The following is a 20,886-nucleotide window of genomic DNA, read 5'->3' on the forward strand; positions in this document are numbered from 1 at the left end:
GGAATAAATTCTTTTAATACTATGTACTCAATGCTACCAAAAGTCTGAAGAAGGGCGGGGTAAAAATAGGAAGGGCACAACAGTCAAAACCGTTTCCGCTTTGAAAAAAAAATAGGGGAGACTGGGGCAAAAAGTCACAAAACGGATATTTTATTTTTTTTCACAAGCTACTCGATCGCTTCAAAAATCTCTAATTAGTGCAGTTTTATAGGAAATTTACCGCTCTACAACTTTGTGAAAGTAATTTTCCTCTATTTTGTAAGGAAATACGTTTATCGAGCCTTTTTTAAAAGGTAATTTTGTGACCATTCTCAAAAATGCTGGGGCAAATAGTACCACACATGGGGTATTATCATATTTCGATTCGCTTTATTACGGGCTTCCGTAAATTTGAAAAAACACCTGAATATATTTTCATGGAAAATTTATTCATCTACACCTTTGTAAAACACCGTTTTCTCTGCGAGAAAAGTGAGAAAACGGGGAAAGCGCTTTTCACGCTATTTTTGAAAAAAAAAACACACACAAACGACTGCAAATCGTTTGACCCAGGGGCATGACATTTCCTATGTTTCCCATATGTTTCTAGTGAGTCGAAAAAACTTTTGACTTTATTAGCTGTTTTCTGTCATTGCAGAATGAATTAGCAAAAAATACTAATACAAAATAAAAGCCAATTTATTAACGAAGAAGCAACCGAAAACCCCAAATTGGCAACCTACGCAGTTTTGGAGATATCTCATGAAATGTGTACGAAAACAGGGAAAAAATTACACTAAATCCGGTCGCATTTTTCAGAGCTAATGTCACCCCCCCCCCCCCCTGGTTTGACGAATGCAAACAACAAGCGGCGAGACATGGTAATGACGTTTCTTTTCGCCGTGAGACATCAGAAATTGTTTCGCTTTTTGTTACTTTTTGCTCTATACCTTTTGTTACTTTTTACCCCAAGTGGCCATTTTTAATAAAAGGATTTCTAGAGAAAAGAACTTTTGTGAAATTCAAAAATAGATAGCGGATTCGTATTCAAAGAATCCAAATATTTAGAAAATATATAAGTAAGTAATAATTGTTATCTTCTGCAAAGAAAAAATGTCAAAAATAGGTCTAAAAATTTCAATAATTTTTATTTACTGAATTCCTTGTTAGAATTCTAAGAAACTTACGACATTGAACGAGATCTATGGAGGCTATCGATAGAAAAAAATTTGAGCCGCTATTTTTTTAACTATATATATTGAATTTTGAATCGATTTGTGACTTTTTGCCCCAGTCTCTCCTACTTTGTAGACGTGAAACTTTCTTCACTTTGTTTTGCTTTTTCAATATAAGTCTTATAAAGGGTAGAGCAAGCACCTGGAAAGTTGACCTTTTTATATGGAGCTATTTGAAACCAATTTCCTGACTTATTTAAACAAAAATTTAGTCCCTTCATACGGTAAGGTGTCTTATAACATGAAAAAACTTCTCACTTCTTAGATATTTAGCGTTTTGGTCGTGAATGCAAAAAAATTTCCATATAAATTTAAGTTGGGGTATGAGAAAGTGGCTTTAAATTTCAGGAAACTTGGCAGGGGATAGGGGTGGAGCGTAAATATTACCCCTTCAAGGATGAGAGGGTTAAATATCAGGGTCCGACAAAATCATTTTTTCTGTCTTTTTTTCTGTCTTCTTGGGTCACCGGTGACCCAATTGACCTTGAAGGGTTAAAGTGATTTATGTTTAAACCTTCTAGAACCAATGGAGGTCGTCAAACCTCTTAGATCTTGAAGTCCTTTATTGAGTTCAATTTAGTCATACCCCTTAAAGAGGGGCGTGGTCTATAATTATTTTTGGGTCGGCCTCGATAATTTTCCACATATAATAAAATTATTTATATTTCCATAGAATATTTAATAATCCGTCGTTTTATATGATTGGAAAGTCATTTAAATTATGAACATTTTGAATATTTTTCAACTTCTAGTCAAATAAGAAACGCGATACTCGTAGGCCTTACACTTACTTTTTTGAATAGTATAGCTCAGGAAGCCAGAGTATGAAAATTTATTAAAGAAAACTTTGTTATTGTATAGGGGAATGTAGGCATAGTTCGTACAGAGTGAACCTTCAAGCTATGCGAATTTTCTATTTGTTTGCAAAGAACTGACTTACCATTTATTATGGCTAAGAAATGACGAACTAGCTGTTTACAAAGAGAAAAAATTTGCATTGTTTGAAGGTTCACTCTGTGCGAACCATGCCAACATTCCCCTATAGATAAATGGCCTTCTCAAATAAAATTTCAATTTTATTTTAAACCAATAAAAAAGCGTCAAGCTGGTGACAGTGTTTGCTATAAGCTCAAAAATTAATACTCTGTAGACATTTCCTTAAAATGATTTTTCAGAAATTGAAAAAGCTTATAACTTTATAAAATTGAATTTTGTAAATCTAATTCATATAATATTAAAATTCCCTTTCGAATTTAATCAACATGAGTAAATAGATACAGGAAAATTATTATTCAGCACTCGCAAAAATTCAGCATATAATTTCGCATGTTCTCCTAATACAATACGTCTTCTTATTTAAAAAGTTTTCCACTCCCTACCCGTATTCAAGGCAGAAAAAGATTTTTTTCTGGAAAATAACAAATAACCTTTTCAGTCTTTAAGATTTCAATTTGTACTGCCAACAAGTGGGAAGTAGCTATTTCTGTACACATTTTGATTGCTTATAAATTCCCCTCTTGATGAAAATCTCCTAACCAACCCGAAAATCCCGTAGCTTTCGCGAAGCTAAAAAAAGGAAATTCTTTTTCTTGTCATTGCATGAGTTTGCCCTTTCGTCAACAAAAAAAAAAACAGCTCATGTTGTTCCTTAACAAACTCAATGAGAAATAAATTGAGAAGGGTGCTAAAAAGAGTCATTTTCAGAACATTATGGGATCAGATTGTACGATTAAGATAGAAATTTCTAGTATTTTAGGAAGGAATGGGTTATCATGGGATATCTTCCATTTCAATCCCTTTGATGAAAAATGGGTAGTCAATCCGTTTATTTGCCATCAACCAACAACATTATATGAATGTGTTGAACAAATAGCGGGTTAATTGGGTAAACACCGTTCTCGTTAATTAGTTTTCCACACAATCTCTCCAATCAAGGTGGTTTTCTCTCCATATTTAGGTATATTGTATATATACCACAAAGAGGACATTGTACACTAGGAGGAAATATAGAAATTTTCATATTTTATATTGTCATTGTATCCCATTTTTGATGTCCCATCGTAAAGTTTAAGGAAAGTTGTTGAGCATGAATTTTTGGGATTTGTGAACTCAAGGGATTCAGTGGAGTTTCATTTTCTGTACACAAGCCTCCCAAAGGGAATTTTCTCTAATGTTATGGATATCTGTAAATTTTCTCATATCTCTCTCATTTGAAACACATTGCTAAGCAAGTGAAAAAGGACTTATATGGATTTCCAAATGAACAATATTTTAACGTCAACTTTCATGTCGTTTCATATGCTTCCTCTGCTGCCAATATCAGTTTTCAAATATTTGTTTGCTGAAGTGGAAAAATTGTATATAGCAACATAACTCTAACATTAGGAGTTAGATGTATAAAACGAAGAAAAGAGATATTTTCATAACGCAAACTTTATCAGAAATATGACTCAAATAAACTACAAAATGTTCAAAAACATTTTTATCAATTTGAAATAATTTCTTTGAATTCATGTGCCACACCTTTACAATATAAGTTTTTTTTAAAATATTTATAAGAATAATTCTAATGATTTAATATTAAAAGAATTTTAATATTGTCGTCTAATGATAAAAGCAAACGCAAGGAATTGGTCTAAATGTATGTTTTTCTTTCTATTTATATATAAAATACAGCAATCTTTGTACTATATAATTGCGTGCTTTAAATTTATGTAGAAAAGATTTACGATAAATAACAATCCTACCTTAATCGGAATACTTATTTTAAAGCACCATAAATAGCATATCGTGATAATATTTTGATTTTCCATAAATTTCAGTGTTGAGTAATTTTATAAAAGAAATATCCAGGCTTTATTGAAACAATATCTTCTTAATTGAATTTAATCGTTTAAAAATAGATTTCCAGAAAAATATCCTATAAATATTTTTCAAACATAAATAATAGAACTAAAATCAATATTAATTGCGACGTACATAAAAATAACTAAATATTGATTAAAAGTGTAATTTATTTTGAGATTTTAAATTAAAACTTTTCTTTGTAACTTTTATCATATGTGCAACGGTATAACGTGAATAGTTTCACATTAGATGCATCATATATTGTAAACAATTTAAACTTTGAAACCATTTTGGGTTTACCACTAATTTCCTAAATTGATCTTGAGGATCTTTTTACGATTACGTTGCAAAAATTCATATTGAAATTCGGTTGATACACAGCGAATATCAAATGCTAAAACTCACCAAAATTATACTAACTATTTAGCAAAATTAATTTTAAAAGTGTTGTTTCTTTAATTTCAACTAACTATTAACGAAAGTTTACTATTTTAAATTTTTCAATGTAAAAATTGGTAAAATTCTTGGTAATCTAACTTACTAACACAATCGTGAGAATATGTCCATAACCTTCGATCAAAAATACATTAAGTGGGCAAACATATTTAGAGCAGAATTACATTGACAATAAAATGCTCGCCGTGGCCTCACCGTATTTCGTTAATTTACGAATTTTCATTGCAATTCTTACGCAAATTGTACATTACCGTATTACCTTATGTCATACTCGGTGGCTCTAAGTGAAAATAATATAAGAAAATTGAAGAAATAGAACAAAAATTCGATAAACGGTGAGCAAAAAAAAACTGTACGAGAAATAAATCTTCAATTTTCCTATATTATTTTTACCTAGTGCCACAGAGTATGAGATAAGGTAATACGGTAATGGAAAATTTGCGTAAGAATTGCAATGAAAATTCGTAAATTAACGAAATAAGGTGAGCATTTTACTGTCAATGTGATTCTGCCCTTACTGTGTATCTTACATTTTAGCTTAAAGCTAAGCTTTAAGCATAAATTGTATGTGATTAACTTTTTCTTTCTAAATTAATATTAAATATTTTAGTTATTTTGCATTCTCTAATTGGCTACTGCTTTTAAGTACCTAAAAAACCCTTCAAAGCTTTGACTAATCAGAAAACTTAAAGAAAATAAAATGTTTTTTTTTATGTAGAATACTCAATTAGAGGAGAATAGAACAAAATAAGTCAGCAAATGAAATATTTCTTTGCTTAATTTATGAAAACTTGTTTAAAGTACACTGATAAATATTTCAATGAATAGGAAGTAGTTTGAAAATTTAAAACCCAGAAGATAATATTCACTTGCAGTTTCCTGCTAAAATTATGTAGCTGGTTCAAATTGTAACAGTGCAATGTTGTTCTACACTGAGAGAAAAAGAGGGTGCGATTAACATTTTTTCCTCATAAATTTAACACTTTTTAGGTGTAAAAATATTTCAACATTTTTTAATGTTAATTTTACACCTTATTAAGGGTAAAATTAACATGAAAAAGGGTAACTTTTACCCCTAAAAAGTTTAATATTTACACCGATTTTGGATCAATACTGCAGGGTAAAATTAACATTTCCGGAATGTTATTTTAACTTTTTCGGATTTCTCTCAGTGTACCCACTTCATTTGACTTTTTGTAAGCTGTCTGGTTTGCATTTTCAACAGCTCAGGCCTTAACGCATGGACTAAAATATTAGTAAGTTGTATCTGTACTTAAAACTTTTCGACAAGAGGAAAACTTAACTAATCTGAATGCTCTTGTTGTCAGCTTGAATATTATCATTCTGAAATAGAAATAATATGGAATGGAACTAATGGTATGGATGTGTTCAAGAAGATTTTTGAAATGTGTAAGACGCAGAAATACAACTTTAGCTTTCTCCCAATATTTTTGGTGCTTACGCACCTCTCCCCAATGCCAAGTGGTGTTCTGCGTGGTATCTACCTCATAATTATAGCGGTTAGAAACAGAAGTTTGAAATTAAATTTCAAATTCCAGTCGAGTCATCGATTCAACACTTCGTGTTGAATCGATCGATATACGTCAGTGATCGCCTCTGATGTCAGTCAGTGTGTAATCATGGCGCTGTGAGGTGGGCCACACAGTTCGGCCAGTGCAAAATCTTGGCCCCATAAGTGCTTTTCCTCATATAAGACTCCTCAAGTCTTATAAATCAGATAGTGGGATATTATCCGTGCCCCAAAAGTGGCCGCGAGTGGCAAAAATTGTGAGCAAAATGTGTTGCGCAGTGTGTTCGTGAGTGAGTGAAGAGTTCCAGGAAATCCTGTCCAAAGAAGCTGAAAATCATTGGGGAAAGGACAGCTCAGGACAGCTGCTGGTTCAAAAAGATGCCCAGGAGAGAAATCGGGGCATATTTGATGCAGAAAAGGCCAAAATCGCCGAGGAAATTCAGATAAGTGCTGCCATAATTCTCGGAAATCCAACAGGATTTCTGAGAATTGCATGAACGAATGAATGAAAAGTGATAAAAATTAATCGTATGTGAGTGTCTGTGATTAATTTTTGCAGTTTTCTAAGCAATTTTGGGAAATTTTCAGAGAAAATAATCATTAGATTTCCCTGAAATTATAGAAAATTTTCTCAGTTAACATCATATTGTCGATGAATGCCCTAAAACTACCTGAATAGTTGAGATTTCTCGGAAATTCATTTGAATGAATTTTTGGAAAATATTTCAGACAATTTAATTTTTTTTTCTCTTTCCAAACAAACGAGATTTTTCCTGATTTAACAGAAAAATCCTGCGATACTTGTAAATAATTCTGCGAATATCCTGAAAAGTTGAGATTTTTTTGACAATTTAATAGAATTTTAAAATATTTCAGACAATTCAAAGTAATTTTTCCTCAAAGCGTAAACAAAAATTGCCCTGAATTAATTGAAATCCCTTGATGCAAGCACATTAAGCCAATAAAAGTTCCAAAAATTCCAATTAGTTGATATTTCTTAAACATGGATAAGGAATATAGAGTTTTCACTAAAATTTTGTGCAAGATTAGAGAATTCAAAAGTCCCTTTAATCGATTAGCTGCACTCCTTGCGAATCGCGAGTAATAATTTGTCTCGAATTTTCTAATATATCCTTTGATGGTCCCCAGAGTCAATTAATATTGCCATTTCTAGTGTGACGCAGTGGCTGATTGTGCGAACTAGTTCTGGGTATAATTCACACAAAGTGCTTTTAAATTTAAAATTTTTCGCAACTTTTCCAGAAAAACAAATTGATGCTTATAGTTATTTCCTGAGGAAGTCTAAAACTCCAAAAAAAAAAAAATATTCAGTTAGCCCTCGACTCACGAAAAAGATGACAGCGGCTGGAAGACTGCGCAGTGTAAGCGAGAGAAGCTTCTGAAGGATCGGGGGTAGACCCGCGAAGGCTTCCAGGAGCGTCTAAGTGTTCAGGAATAATGAGAGATCGTGTCAAGAGTCCTATTACGGTTTATCTCTAGAAGTGATTATAGGTCGATAAGAAGATTGTTGGGATTGGGTGGAGTTGGGAATGTGGTTCCTAATTCTCTTGCACATTTTATATATATATATATATATATATATATATTGGATCCTGGCACACCCGTTCAGGGAATGCAGATCTTGAGTGTTCAGAGATAAAGGATTGGATTTGAAATTAACGAATTCAACATCAGCATGGAGTGTGGTTAGTGTTTTCATAGAGAGGTTGAATTTCTGAGCGTGCCTGGGATGTATGGTTTATTTTGGAAATTCTGAGTTGCCTGTTATCTAAAGTATTTTCAGTGTCCACAACAACGGTATTCTCTTTGATTGTTAAATTTTTGGGAAAATTAAGGTCGCTCAGAGAAACGGTGACTTGACTGGGTTTCAATATTGGACGATACAAGGGTTTTGATTTTATTACTTAAGGGCAAGGATCTTGTGAGAATTCTACAGTGGATTTTATTTTATTTTTTTTTTGAAAATCGGGTCCGTTTTTGTTTAAAGTTCTGCCCATGCCGCAGAAAACACACCAGTCATTCACGGTAAGACCTGCTACAAGGACATCACTGCCTGGTTTACTTTTTCCTGGTTTACGAAAACTCATCCGGTTCTGCTATTGCAAACTTAGTTGCAACAGTCCATCCCGATTACTCAACACTGAGTAAAACCCCACGAGTACATTGCTGGTGATAATTCGGTTAGATGTCCTCAGTTCATTTAGGGCAGACAGCAGGACAACTCCCATTTAATTTCAGAATCGTGAATTTATTTATTAGTGGATTATTATTGGGGGGTGATCTCATACTACGATAGTAGACGTGCAGACATTTCCTGATATCTATATATCGATACTTGTATTTCATTGCGTGAAGTTTGTCTCTCCTGGTGGCTTCCAAAAGTAATTGAGGGACTGGCGTTTTGTTGATTTCCCTGATATGAAGTTGATGATCCGAGAGACTTATAAAAAATTTGTTGATTTAGGGAGTATTGTCTTTATTGGCGTATGAATTAGATGTGTTAGGCAGTTCGTTTAAAGCTTGACCATGGTAGTAAGGGTAGTAAGTGTCATAGATTGCAGTTGCATATCATATGGAAGTGTGAAATCTCGTTCTGATGTTAGATATTTATTTATTTAATTCTTTTCCGATGTAAGAATTCTAATGAATTGTTCCGAATTTAAGAACAAATCTATTTTTATAGAAGGTCTGGTATTTATAGTTGTCTCCGTTGTGGTATTCCCGATTATCCTCCTCTGAGTAATAGCAAATTGGTGGATACGGGTCTTCTCTAATTTTCTTTGGTCATGCGGAAAAGGAAACTCAGGTCGGTTTAGCGGGGAACTTCTGAAATAGACGGTTCTGCGGATTACAGCTGAGTTGGAAGAAGTGTTTGTTTGGTGATTTCGATTGGTTGGAATCCGTCGTTGTAATGCTTGCCTCGTTGATTCACTGTTGGAGTGTTGGAAGTAGTGTTAAGCTGAATAAGGGTCTTGCTGTGTTGTAGGAATAGCCGAGGTGGATTTAGTTTGAAGCAGATGAGCAATGATGGTAAATTATTGATCACTTTGGTGCAGTATGAGAGGGGATATTGAAAAGACTGAAGTACAGATTAGGCATAAAAGTCTCGTGACCCATACAAGAAGAACGACAGAGATTCTTTTGAACCAGGGGTTGGAGCAAGAATTTATTAGTTTTCCGTTGTCGTCGTTGTACTAGAATCCAATAGCTGTTGCATGTGATATCAGATTTGGGTAGATGAACTAAATCAGACACGATAGTGAAGGACAACAAGAGGATCGCCCATCATAAACTTAATAGTAGGGAGTACCTGGATTTTTGCCAAGGAATAATGCTGTTATCCAACTAGATTCATGTAAAAGACTGTTCAGTAATAACTGATACAGTTTTCTTCCACAATCTAGTGCTACACTTGTATAAGGGAAGTGTAGCTAGCTATTTTCACAGAACATATTTCGTTGGAGGATAGCTGTTTGAGTTCTTTGTGAATGGATTTGTGTAGTAGCATCTATTACTGCGTGCTCGCAAAGATACTTTAAGTAAAAGGATGCCCATCAAAGCCAATAGCTAAGCCAGGTAAGTGAGCGAATCAGGCGGATTATCGAGGGTGAGCCATTGAAGAATATCGGTAGAGGAGATACTAGAGTTGACAGACTCCAGATTTCCGAAACGATGAAATTTCAATCCTAGGCAGAGGGAAATGCTAGGGATTTCCATCGGAGTGAAATTGCATTTGGCAGAAGGGAGTACTTGAGTTGATGGACTTAAGGCTTCCAAAGAACTATTAAACGATGAAATCAGAATCCTAGTCAGAAGAAAATGCTAGAGATTTCCATCGGGATGAAATTTCAGCTGTTGGCAGAAGGAGGTGCTTAAGTTGATGGACTTAAGGCTTCCCAAGAACTATTTTTCTTTGTTGTGCAGAATTCCTAAAGGAATTCAAGGACATCGATCATAACTGAGAGCAGACTACATTCCCGGGGACGGGAATCTATCAGGATTGGCCGATTGTAAGACGCAGAAATACAACTTTAGCTTTCTCCCAATATTTTTGGTGCTTACGCACCTCTCCCCAATGCCAAGTGGTGTTCTGCGTGGTATCTACCTCATAATTATAGCGGTTAGAAACAGAAGTTTGAAATTAAATTTCAAATTCCAGTCGAGTCATCGATTCAACACTTCGTGTTGAATCGATCGATATACGTCAGTGATCGCCTCTGATGTCAGTCAGTGTGTAATCATGGCGCTGTGAGGTGGGCCACACAGTTCGGCCAGTGCAAAATCTTGGCCCCATAAGTGCTTTTCCTCATATAAGACTCCTCAAGTCTTATAAATGGTTAGATTCTTGTCAAAATATGACAACTATGTCTAACCATAAAGAGGCACTTAGCAAAAAAAATTAGAAATAAAAAAGTGAAATATCTAAAAATCTGTATTTTTGATTTTTATATGATTTTTTTTTATATCTTATTCATCACAATGAAATTGTTACGCATTCCGAAAATTCTGATTTCTCTTGTAAGGAATACCAGCTCCCATAGTTACCAGACTATGTTCCAGGTAAACTAACATTTAAAACAAAGTTTAATTTTCACATTGCTAAAATTCTAATTTTTTGTAGGAGAACCGTGCCAAATTTCGGACAGATAAAGCACAAATAATCTGAGTTTGAATCATTATATTTTTAATACAACACATTTCTAATACAGAAGTGTTGTATAGAACCTGAAGAATATTTTATCGTCTTTGTTTCTCTCATTAAATTTAATAAAATATTGACAATAATTTTTGTGCAATATTGGGCACAAAGTTTCTTGCAGTTCCTTGTTCTTCTGAAAGTCTTCGAAGGCTATTTATACAGCATAGGGGAAACTGGGGCACCACCAAACACGGGGTAGCACCAAACACTAATTTTTATTTCTAAACTATTTAGACTATCTCGACCATTTCTTCAGTGAACAAGCATCTCTATAATGCCTAAAAATTTGTATAAGCCTTGTCCTCTGTAGTCGAATATCCTATTGAAAAATTGCAGTGTTTGGTGCTACCCCGTGTTTGGTGATGCCCCAGTTTCCCCTATACTGTTCATAGAGGTTATACTGTTTTACTTCAGCATAGCCTTTATTAAAAAGAAATACTTAAAAAAAAATGAGAAGTATAAAAAGTGTCCGATATTGCAAACTGTCCGGAATTTAGCACTGTTCCCCTAGTGTCTTTGAAACTTTCAGAAAATTCATATTTTTAAATAAAAATTTATAAATCACAGAATGTGGAACCAAAGATTCAAGATTTATTTAAAACCTGGAGATCTGTTGAAGTATTAGACGGAATAATTATAAAACACATTCATCGGATTATTTTCAAATCCAAAGATTATCTTCTAAAACCTGCCTGATGTGTTCATTTACTTCTGAATTCTTAGAATGAAAATGTATTTGTTTATGTATAGAATTTGATCCTTCTTATAGATATTTGCTACGGAATATAGCATAGTTTTAACGTGTGGGACTTCAATAGAACCTTAACTTTCTGAAGCTTATAGTATTTCTCATAGTCGCTGAATTTGAATCCTTATGTGGAGCTCAAAACTATATATCTCCTATGGCTTTTATGAGCTTTCCTAAGGATTTTTTACGTCACAATCGCAAATAACCCCGGGCTACAGCATTTTCAATTCAACATCCTGACTTATCAAAGTCTGAATGGAAGTTTGCGGAAATACCACCGCAGGAATCCAAATTGTCAACAACATAGTCACATAATGTTTCAACACCAGAAATCAATTTAATATTTGCACTATGAGTGATTGTACACAGTATGGTGTACACTCTCAATATTGCAAGGATTAAGTGGAAATTTAGACGTTTTTGTTCATGCTTGTGTGAGAATGTAAGGAGAGTTTGATCTTGTAGAAGCTCGTGGGAAAATCTTGGCTTTGGAGATTTCATGTGAGCACTTGCGAAATGGCAGTGGAATTAATTGGTAAATGTTGAAACTTTGGATGCGGTGATACCACATAAAGTTGCAGGGATGCTACAGAACTTAAAGAGCTGGGGGTGTTTTGTGTAAATGACATGGTTATCCCATACTGTGAATGGCATTGATTCCATGGCTTACATCACGCTCGATGCCCTCCTCTGCAGCACACGCAGAGCTCCAATGTCACGATGAGGTGGAGTTCTTGGTGGTGGTGTACACAGGCTCTGGCTCCGATCCCGAACAGACTCATCGCGATATCCACGGAAAATTGCGGCAATTTTGAGATTGAAGCACAGCATGATTCGTGAGCATCTGGCGTTTCGGCAAATGGGAGTTCAAAGGGCGCGATGGTTACACTAAATTAAAACACTAATTGGACCCACACAACCCCGCCAAAACTCTCAGTTTGTCTCCAGCACAGACTTGAGTAATTTTTCACGCGTCCTTATCACCTCTCTATCTAATCACAACGGGAGGGTGCTTTGCCACACGAGGTTCCCTCGTTAGAAGTACCTCCGGCACCAAGTTCTCTATATCGCAATGTGCACGATTAAGGGGGGATTGTCGGAAAAGTCAATAGCATTTAATTAAGACTTTCCCACGGTTTTGTTACTGGTGAACTCTGATTTTTTCATTATCACAGCTACTGTGACAGTGCGGTTCAGTGAACCATCTCCGATCGAACTTAAATTCATATACTTGTCTTAAACATTTCTGATTTCGAAATGATCAAATGTTAAACCTGCTTAACATCTCGTAAAAATTAAAACAATGTATCTTTAAAATTTTTAAAACAACAATTTTATGCTTATTGAAATCTTTAAGACACTTATCAGACGCCATATTACTTTAAAATTTCGTTCCGAGAAGTGAGACTTAATAAGAAGTGATACAAACAGTTCGTGAAAATATATATTTTTACAAATTTCTGCAAAAAGAAATCAAAGAATAAATGTTTTATTTACTTTTTATTTTAATGATTAAATTTTCTTATCAGCTTTCAGGTACAGAACTATGCATGTGTTAACCATTTCTGAAAAAATATATTTTATGCATTTTTTAATGGTTTTACTAAAATTAAATTATAATTGGAGAGCGAGACTGTGATACTTTGTAGGTATAATTGAGACATTCCTAACAGGTTTTAACTTTAGAAGTCGAAGATTTTCCGCCAATTAGGCACTAAACATTCTTCATGTGACGAGCAGTTTTGTAGGGATAAGTGAGGCACCTTAGAATTGGGGCACTTTTGAAATTCGACTTTTCTCCTATTTCTTAATAATAATAAATAAACTTTCTCATGGAGATAATGATCTCAACTGAATGAAAAAATTATGAAAGTCCTGAAAAGTGGGATAATTTAACGCAAGAATGGGACACTTAAAACTTGAAATACTATAAAATTAATTTCAAATATTCTGTCAAATATTTTCGAGATACCAAAACAAAATAGTAAGACCGGGAAAGTATTTTATTTAGAACTTTAATCTTTATAATTTTATTTAAAAAAACACAAAAAGCAATAAGGGAAGGCTTTCAGGCTAGATAGATAGAATTTCTATACCTATTTATCATATCTATTTTTCATAAATTTTCCATACCAATTTCTTTGAGTAATCTGATTAATCTAAGGTAATATATTTGAAAAACTAGTCTTAAGTCACACATTTCCTGAAATAATTAAGTCAGATTCATTAAGGAAATATGATAAATTATAAAGTATTTGTAGCCAGAATATGTGCGAAGCCTGAAATCCCTCCCCTACCCTATTTCTTCATTTTTATAGTTTTAAATGGAAATTAAAAATCTGTTATCAAATTATTGAAAGTGTAAGTTTTTAGACTTCAAATCTTTTGAAATAGTATCTATAATTACAATTTATGTTTACAATTTAAAATTATTTAGGGGAATTTTGAAGTCTAAGGAGATATATTTAATTTTTAATGTTGTTTTAACTTAAGAAATTTGTAATATTCTTAAACACTTCATACTTTTTCGTTTTGAACAGTTTTCTAATTTTTCTTAGACAGAATCTTTATTTGGGGCTGTATATAGTAATTTAATTATCATTACAAAAAAAATTAAAAATTTTAAGCAAAATTGTCTGAAAAATTTTGGAATTCGTCCAGCTTCTCCGACCACCTTCTCCGCAATGTGGAACTTCTTCCGGGCTGTCGGAGTTTTTTGGGCAGTCAGTGCATTTTTATTGCGTTTAGTTTTATCACAGTGAAAATGTCTTTTACATTTTCCGGATATAAGAGAGAGACGTAAGAGTCAAGTCAAAAATCTCACCGCCCAAAAACCAATGGTCTTACCTATTACGCCACTGAATTCCCAATTCCCAATTCGCCCAATTCCTTATTATTAATAAAGACTAGTACAAAACTCTACTCTTTAATTTCATACATTACTGTAATTCTTCAGAAATTGGAAAACTGTATTGAAAAATACAAATGAGAACTGTTACAAAGTTTATAATTTTATTGAATTTAGAACCTATAAATCCCATTTTAGAAAGATTTACATTTTTACTTAATCTTTCAATTTTTTCAAGCTTCAATATGGACATAAATTCTCCAGTGCATAGAGGCCATAAAAAAGAGACAATTGTCAAATGGAAATGAAACTACAGTCTAGAGGTCTGGGTTTATACAAAGACTAATACTAAATAAATTACTAAATTTATAATTCTTTACATTAATAATTTTGAAATATGATAACTCTTTGTGAATTTTATTCTTTCTCCAATGTTATAGTGAAAATTGGAACAGTTCCAAAATATTCCAATGTTAAAGGGGTTACGTGGGTTCCGCATTCTAAGAAAAAATAGCATATTTCCCTGACATTTTTTTTCCAGCATAATAAATAAAAATTTAATTAGATTTCCTAAGTATATAAAAGTATAACATTTTTACTATATTTTCTGAAATTTTCAGTTCAAAATTTCAAAAATTCAGCCATGGGAACCTGATTTTTGAGGACAGTTTTTGAAAAATTACATAGTTTTCGGTGGACAAGATTTCTCAGAGTGTATTCATCTGACATTAAAAACTAAATATTTCCTGTTAACTGATGAGTTAATCTCGTGCTTTGAATGGTAGATTTTTTTTTATTTTGATCACAACGTATTTTAGAAGATAAAACGTGGTGCAAAATATTCCAAAAAATGTAAAAAAAAATTCTATCGTTTAAGTACGAGTTTAACTCATAAGCTAACAGGAAATATTTAAAGACTTTTAAACGAAAATTACAGAAAATATAGTTTAAATGTTGTACTTTTGTATGCTTAAGAATTTAAATTTAAATAATTTTTTTTATTCTATGGGGACACCTCCGGTAATCACCAGTGGAAATTTATTTCATCTCAAGAAGAAAAACAAATTTTCTGTCTTGCCCAGAGCTTTCGGTTCGGATGTGGACCTTCTTCAGTGGTCGACTAGACTATGGTTTTTGATTTTCTGAAGTTCGTTATTTTTGGAAAAATAGAGGATCATCACCAGCAGTAATCACTTGGGAAGGTTTTAACTAATAGATAACTAGTTTTCTTTCTAGTTTTCTAAATTTTCTTTTTGCAATTGTGGCTTTGATGTGAGTTGATTAGGCGAGTCAGAGAAAGCGCTTAATCAAATAACATCAAAGCCACAATTGCAAAAAGAAAATTTAGAAAAGTAGAAAGAAAACTAATTATCAAAACCTTCCCAAGTGATTACTGCTGGTAATGATCCTCTATTTTTCCAAAAAATAACGAACTTCAGGAAATCAAAAAACATAGTCTATTCGACCACTGAAGAAGGTCCACATCCGGACCGCAAGCTCTGGGCAAGACAGAAAATTTGTTTTTCTTCTTGAGGTGAAATAAATTTCCACTGGTGATTACCGGAGGTGTCTCCAAATAATATCCATCACGCCAGCTCATTATCCAATTTCTTCTTTCATGTTGAAAATAAAAATTAGAGAAAATACGGTATTTTTCAGTCTTTTTGCCCTACATAACCCCTTAAATAGCTATCAAATAAATCTGTTAATCTGACATCAATCATGTTGGGTCACTAAACCGGGTTACTAATGAAAAAATCACAGTTCACATAAACTAAAATAAGCTTGTCACCAGTTTTTTGTTGGTCGCTAAAATGTGGAACAAGGAGAATCAGTGCCTATTTTTTTTGGAGAGTGTTATTGTCCAAATTCGCCTTTTCTCGAATGTGCCAAAAATCGGGGCAATTGGATGACGTTCAAAAGTTTCTAAATGGAGTATCTCTGGATCAACATTGCGATGCGTGTCAACGACCCAGAAACCCCATTGCACCACTTTTGGACCACTTGTGTCAGGTGACACCCACAAAAATGTTCATCACCCTCCCAGCACACAATCTATTCACCAGACATTGTGTCTGCTAGGGATGAGCTTATGCAGCAACTTCCCTCTATGTTCACCAATGATTAGTGAGCTGGAATGCAATGCCGATTTCATGGGAAAATTGTCCATTGACCCTCTGGCATTTCTGTCACAAATGCATTTTAAACTCGGTTAATAAAATGCTAATTTTTCTTCATTTCAACTCTCATTGCATTTAATGTGCAATATTATGGATTTTGTCGTTACACATTAAGCATGACACAATTTCACCACAATATCACTTTCTTTTAGTGTTTAGAATTGTATTCACTCACTTAAAAGGATTTGCTGTTATTCATGGTGGATCTCCTAATAAAGCAACATTAATCAATTTCACCTCACCCAAAAATATGCAGTCCCAACTTTCTATTCACCTGCTAAACACAACCGATTTTAGATAATGGCTTCGTGTCAGGAAGTGACTTTATAAAATCGCAGTAAAAGTTTATTTAAGGCTCTATATAGAGCCTTTGTGTGAAGCACTCGTGCGAGGTAAAGTCCTCAAGCTCCAGTGGAAAACTGATGGTAAAACTGACGATTTATTGAGATTTTCCCACGACTTTTCCACCTATTGAGACGCACGCACACAACCAGAGCGACCACATGGAATCCCCAATACACTCCCCACTCAAAAAGCTCGCAGAAATGCGTGCAAAAGCAGGACGCACACGAGGACTCTGTTTTTCTACCAACAAAAGGAAAGAAGGAAATCCTCAAAAAGTTCACTCGCACATTCCTTTTTAAATGTCCTCAACATTGTCTCTCATGCTCTCACCAACGTGGAGAGCTTTTTCTTTGATGTCCAAAAAAAGCGCGTGAGAGAGACATGGCGCGCGCGCATTTTCCCATCCGCATGCATAACGTGGACGCTTCCCCTCTCAAAGACTCTAGGTCACAGGGGAAGGATCCCCTCATAGAGCTTTTGCCCCAAATTTTTGCCTGGTTTGAACCTCCGATGAGCTTTATGCAACGAATGACTTTCATAATTACATTCCGACCAATCTCATCCCCCATAAAAATTCAAAATTCCTCAAGACATCTTTATCGCATGAATGTCTACTGGCTCCGGCTGGCTCTCTAAATAAAAAGCATTATAAATCATTTATCATGCGAATTAGCGAGGGTCGAGAAGCTTTTTGCATCAATCCCAAAACGAAGCGTGAAGGATTTCGCTGTACGTTCCAGAAAATTCCCCTAGCGGAGAATTAACGAAAAAGCACAACTTTCTCATTTTTTCTGTTTAATTCATTTATATTTATGAATTACATGAATTTTATTCATTTAAAACATTTCTATCGCACAGCAGTGCACACAATTTTCTTCAAAAACGCAAATTTTGACGAACACTGCTCTCAATGTATAAAAGCCTTGATAGTGGGATTAGTAGATTAGTATATTAGTAAATTGGTAGATACTGAGATCATATACTTTGAGTGATACTGATGAATACTTAACAAATTAAAGTTCAAACTAAACACATTCCTCCAAAATTCATTAACATATGTATTAGACTGATTTAAAAATTAGGGTAAGTGTGCCAAATTCCGACCAGCTTGCAATTTCGGCCACTTTTTTTTGTTCCTCGAATTTCCATGAATTTTTAGTTTTTTACATACTCTAGAGATTATACAATGAAAAAGAATAACAAAAAATGTAGCTTCGACAAACAAGATGACGTGAAAAAGATATTGGAAGAATTCCCGAAGGGCAAGGAACTATGAGAATGAAAGTGGCCGAAATAGGGTACCAAAGCTATGTCTATATTTTTATTCATTTTAAAATGCATTAAGAATGATTTTAGAGTAAAGGGACAGATAATCCTAACCGGCTTATGTAGGTGAGATTCTTAACGTGAGCTAACTCGGAGTGCATGCAAATTCGATTTAGAGCTGAAGTTGGGAGACGCCATTCAGTTGTCTTGAATCAAATTCGTGAAATTATACAAATTTTGTATTTAAACCAAAATATCAAGGATTTCGATGAACTGGCACAAAAGTAATATATGGGTGAAATGTAGACCAGAATGTACTCTATAATTTTCCCATAGAACATGATCTCATCGATTACTCAGAAGCCAAGATAAGCGAGGTCTTTTGTTTTTTAACTCGTTTTTTCATCCAGAGTTCCCCAAGTAGTCATTTGTTGAACTCCAACTATATCAAAGAACTGTTGCCTTTTGTGGGACTTTCCATTTAAAACCCTATTTTAAGTGTCTTGGTGGAGTAGAGGCAGTCAAATTGGCATCTGAGTGATTTCAAAGCCTTATTATGGGAAAAATCAATTTTTTCACACTTAAACGGCAAAATCGGAGTGATAGCGTAGTCTGAGTGGAAAATGATGTATGGACGAAATGTAGAGACAAATGTGCTCTACAATTATGTCGAAGTAATCATCAAAATCGGTTCAGCGACAGTCGAGATAATTGAGGTTATGTGATATTGAAATTGGTTTTTCGACTGTGGCGCCCCTGGTGTTGGTCCCACGAAGTTCAAACATTCTAGAAAGTTGTAACATTTGATGAGATCTTTCGTTTAAGCCCTCATTCATCAAAATCGGTCACATAGAACCGGAGATATGATTTTTTGAATTTCGTGAACTTTGACCCCTCATATCTCCGGTTCTGTTTTAACCACAGCGCACATACGCACCATTTTGGAAACGTCCTAGACTGGACTACAACATACTAAAATTTCATTAACTTGCACAATGCCGTTTTTGAGAAAAGTGACTTTGAATTTCGATGAATTTTGACGCTATCACAGCGCCACCTGTGGTGACTTTTTGAACTTCCATCTGAAAGTGCTCATCGAGACGAAACCAAAAAGGTAAAATTTAGGTCGATATGTTAATTAGTACCGGAGATAGAGGCCGGTCAATGTTCGAACTTTGACCCCTTATAGCTCGGGTCAGGGGTTATGGATCGACTTAAGGTTTTTTTTGTTTGATAGGTATAATCAACGGCTACAACATACTAAAATTTCAGCCCGATTGCATAAGGAATTTTTGAGTTATTTAACTTATAAGATTTAAAAATTTTCTTTTTAATAATAGCGCCCCTAGCGGTGGTTTTATGAACTTGCGATGTTAGAAGGGGAAGTGGCATTTCACGAGAGCTTTCCAAAAAGCCCTCACTTTATAAATTCTGACAATTAGAACCGGAGTTATGGCCATTTTAAAAAATTTTTTTTGGACCCTTATAGCTCGGGTCAGGGGGGTCGGGGGACCTTAAGTTTGGTATTGATGGAAAGCTCTAAGGCCCAGCTATAACATACTAAAATTTGAGCCCGCTCGATGCCATAGGGGCGGAGCTATTGAGAAAACAAAAAAAGGGGGGTCTTCAAAATGGCGGAAGGAGGGGTGGGGGGTGGGGGGTCAATGCACCAAGTTGCAATTTTCACCCGATATATAACCTTTGCCGAAAACCGCAAGTCGATATCTTTTTTAGTTTAGGAGCTATTAAGCTCCAAAGAGCGGCCGGCCGGCCGGCCGGCCGGGAACGTAAATTAGCCACATATATATTCGTGATCAGGAAGTGCTGAAACACATTTTGGCCAAATTTGAGGTCGATCGGACGACATGAAATTTTGTTAGGATTATAGTAAATAATAAAGACGGTAGACTCTTTACAAGGTTCCAAGCAACACTCTTACAAAAGAAAGAATAAAAAAATCAATTTGTTTTTAAAATTCAAACTTGAGACTTTGACGATTGCATGCAACTATGCCGAAATTGGCACAGTTATGCCCTGGACACACTTACGACTTAAGCCGAGAGACGACTTAGTGGAAAATGATGGAAATGTAGTTTAACCATTATTTCTAATATATTTACGTTAAGCCGTCTCTCGGCTAATCCTCAGGTTTGTCAAGGTCCTTACCCTATATTGGATAATTGCATAAGTTCGTAGGACTCCTTAAGATAAATTTCAGCAGGTATTTTCTTTTAGAAATGTAATTTGTATATTCCAGGATATAGTCTTTATTGATCTTAAGACTTGTCCTCTAAAGATTTATAACCTTATCAATACCATTTTTTAAGAAAAAACCTGTTTTTTCTTCAAGAAAATTCGCAAGGTCGTTTAAGACAGCTTCCAAGGAGTCCATATTTTTAGGAACCAAACTATTCTTTTGATATTAACCCTTTAACGACGAGACACTTTTTACGGACTGAAAATCAACAATAAAAATTAAACTGAGAAATATAATCAATGATAAGTCTTACTTCTAACCTTGGAAAGTCCAACAGAGTATGATTCGGTGTATTTTGTGTTTCTATAAATTATAGGGACAAAAATAGCCCAAAAATTTAAATAATTTTTCTGACAATACCAATGAATAATATTTTTTGTTTTAATGAAAAATATTACGTATTAGTATTGTAGTTTTATTGCCAAAAGGATTTTGCTTAAAAAAAATTGGAAGTATAAAAAATAAATAAAATCA

At 34.3% G+C, this 20,886-nt stretch overlaps 1 protein-coding gene across 2 annotated transcripts in view; it reads right to left on the bottom strand.

Moving 5' to 3' along the window:
* Window positions 1-20,886, bottom strand: part of LOC129804356 (GTPase-activating Rap/Ran-GAP domain-like protein 3) — a 112,234-nt gene that overhangs the window by 43,597 nt on the left and 47,751 nt on the right. The window contains exon 1 of one of the 2 annotated variants that reach the window (XM_055851617.1): window positions 12,187-12,571. The exons of the other annotated variant lie outside the window; for it this stretch is intronic. Coding sequence (XP_055707592.1) covers window positions 12,187-12,347 — 161 coding nt within the window. The 5' untranslated portion in view covers window positions 12,348-12,571. Of the gene's footprint in view, window positions 1-12,186; window positions 12,572-20,886 lie in introns of those variants that run through there. 2 annotated transcript variants of the gene reach the window in all.

The sequence above is a fragment of the Phlebotomus papatasi genome, chromosome 1 (genome assembly GCF_024763615.1).
Source record: "Phlebotomus papatasi isolate M1 chromosome 1, Ppap_2.1, whole genome shotgun sequence".
Lineage (NCBI taxonomy): Eukaryota > Metazoa > Arthropoda > Insecta > Diptera > Psychodidae > Phlebotomus > Phlebotomus papatasi.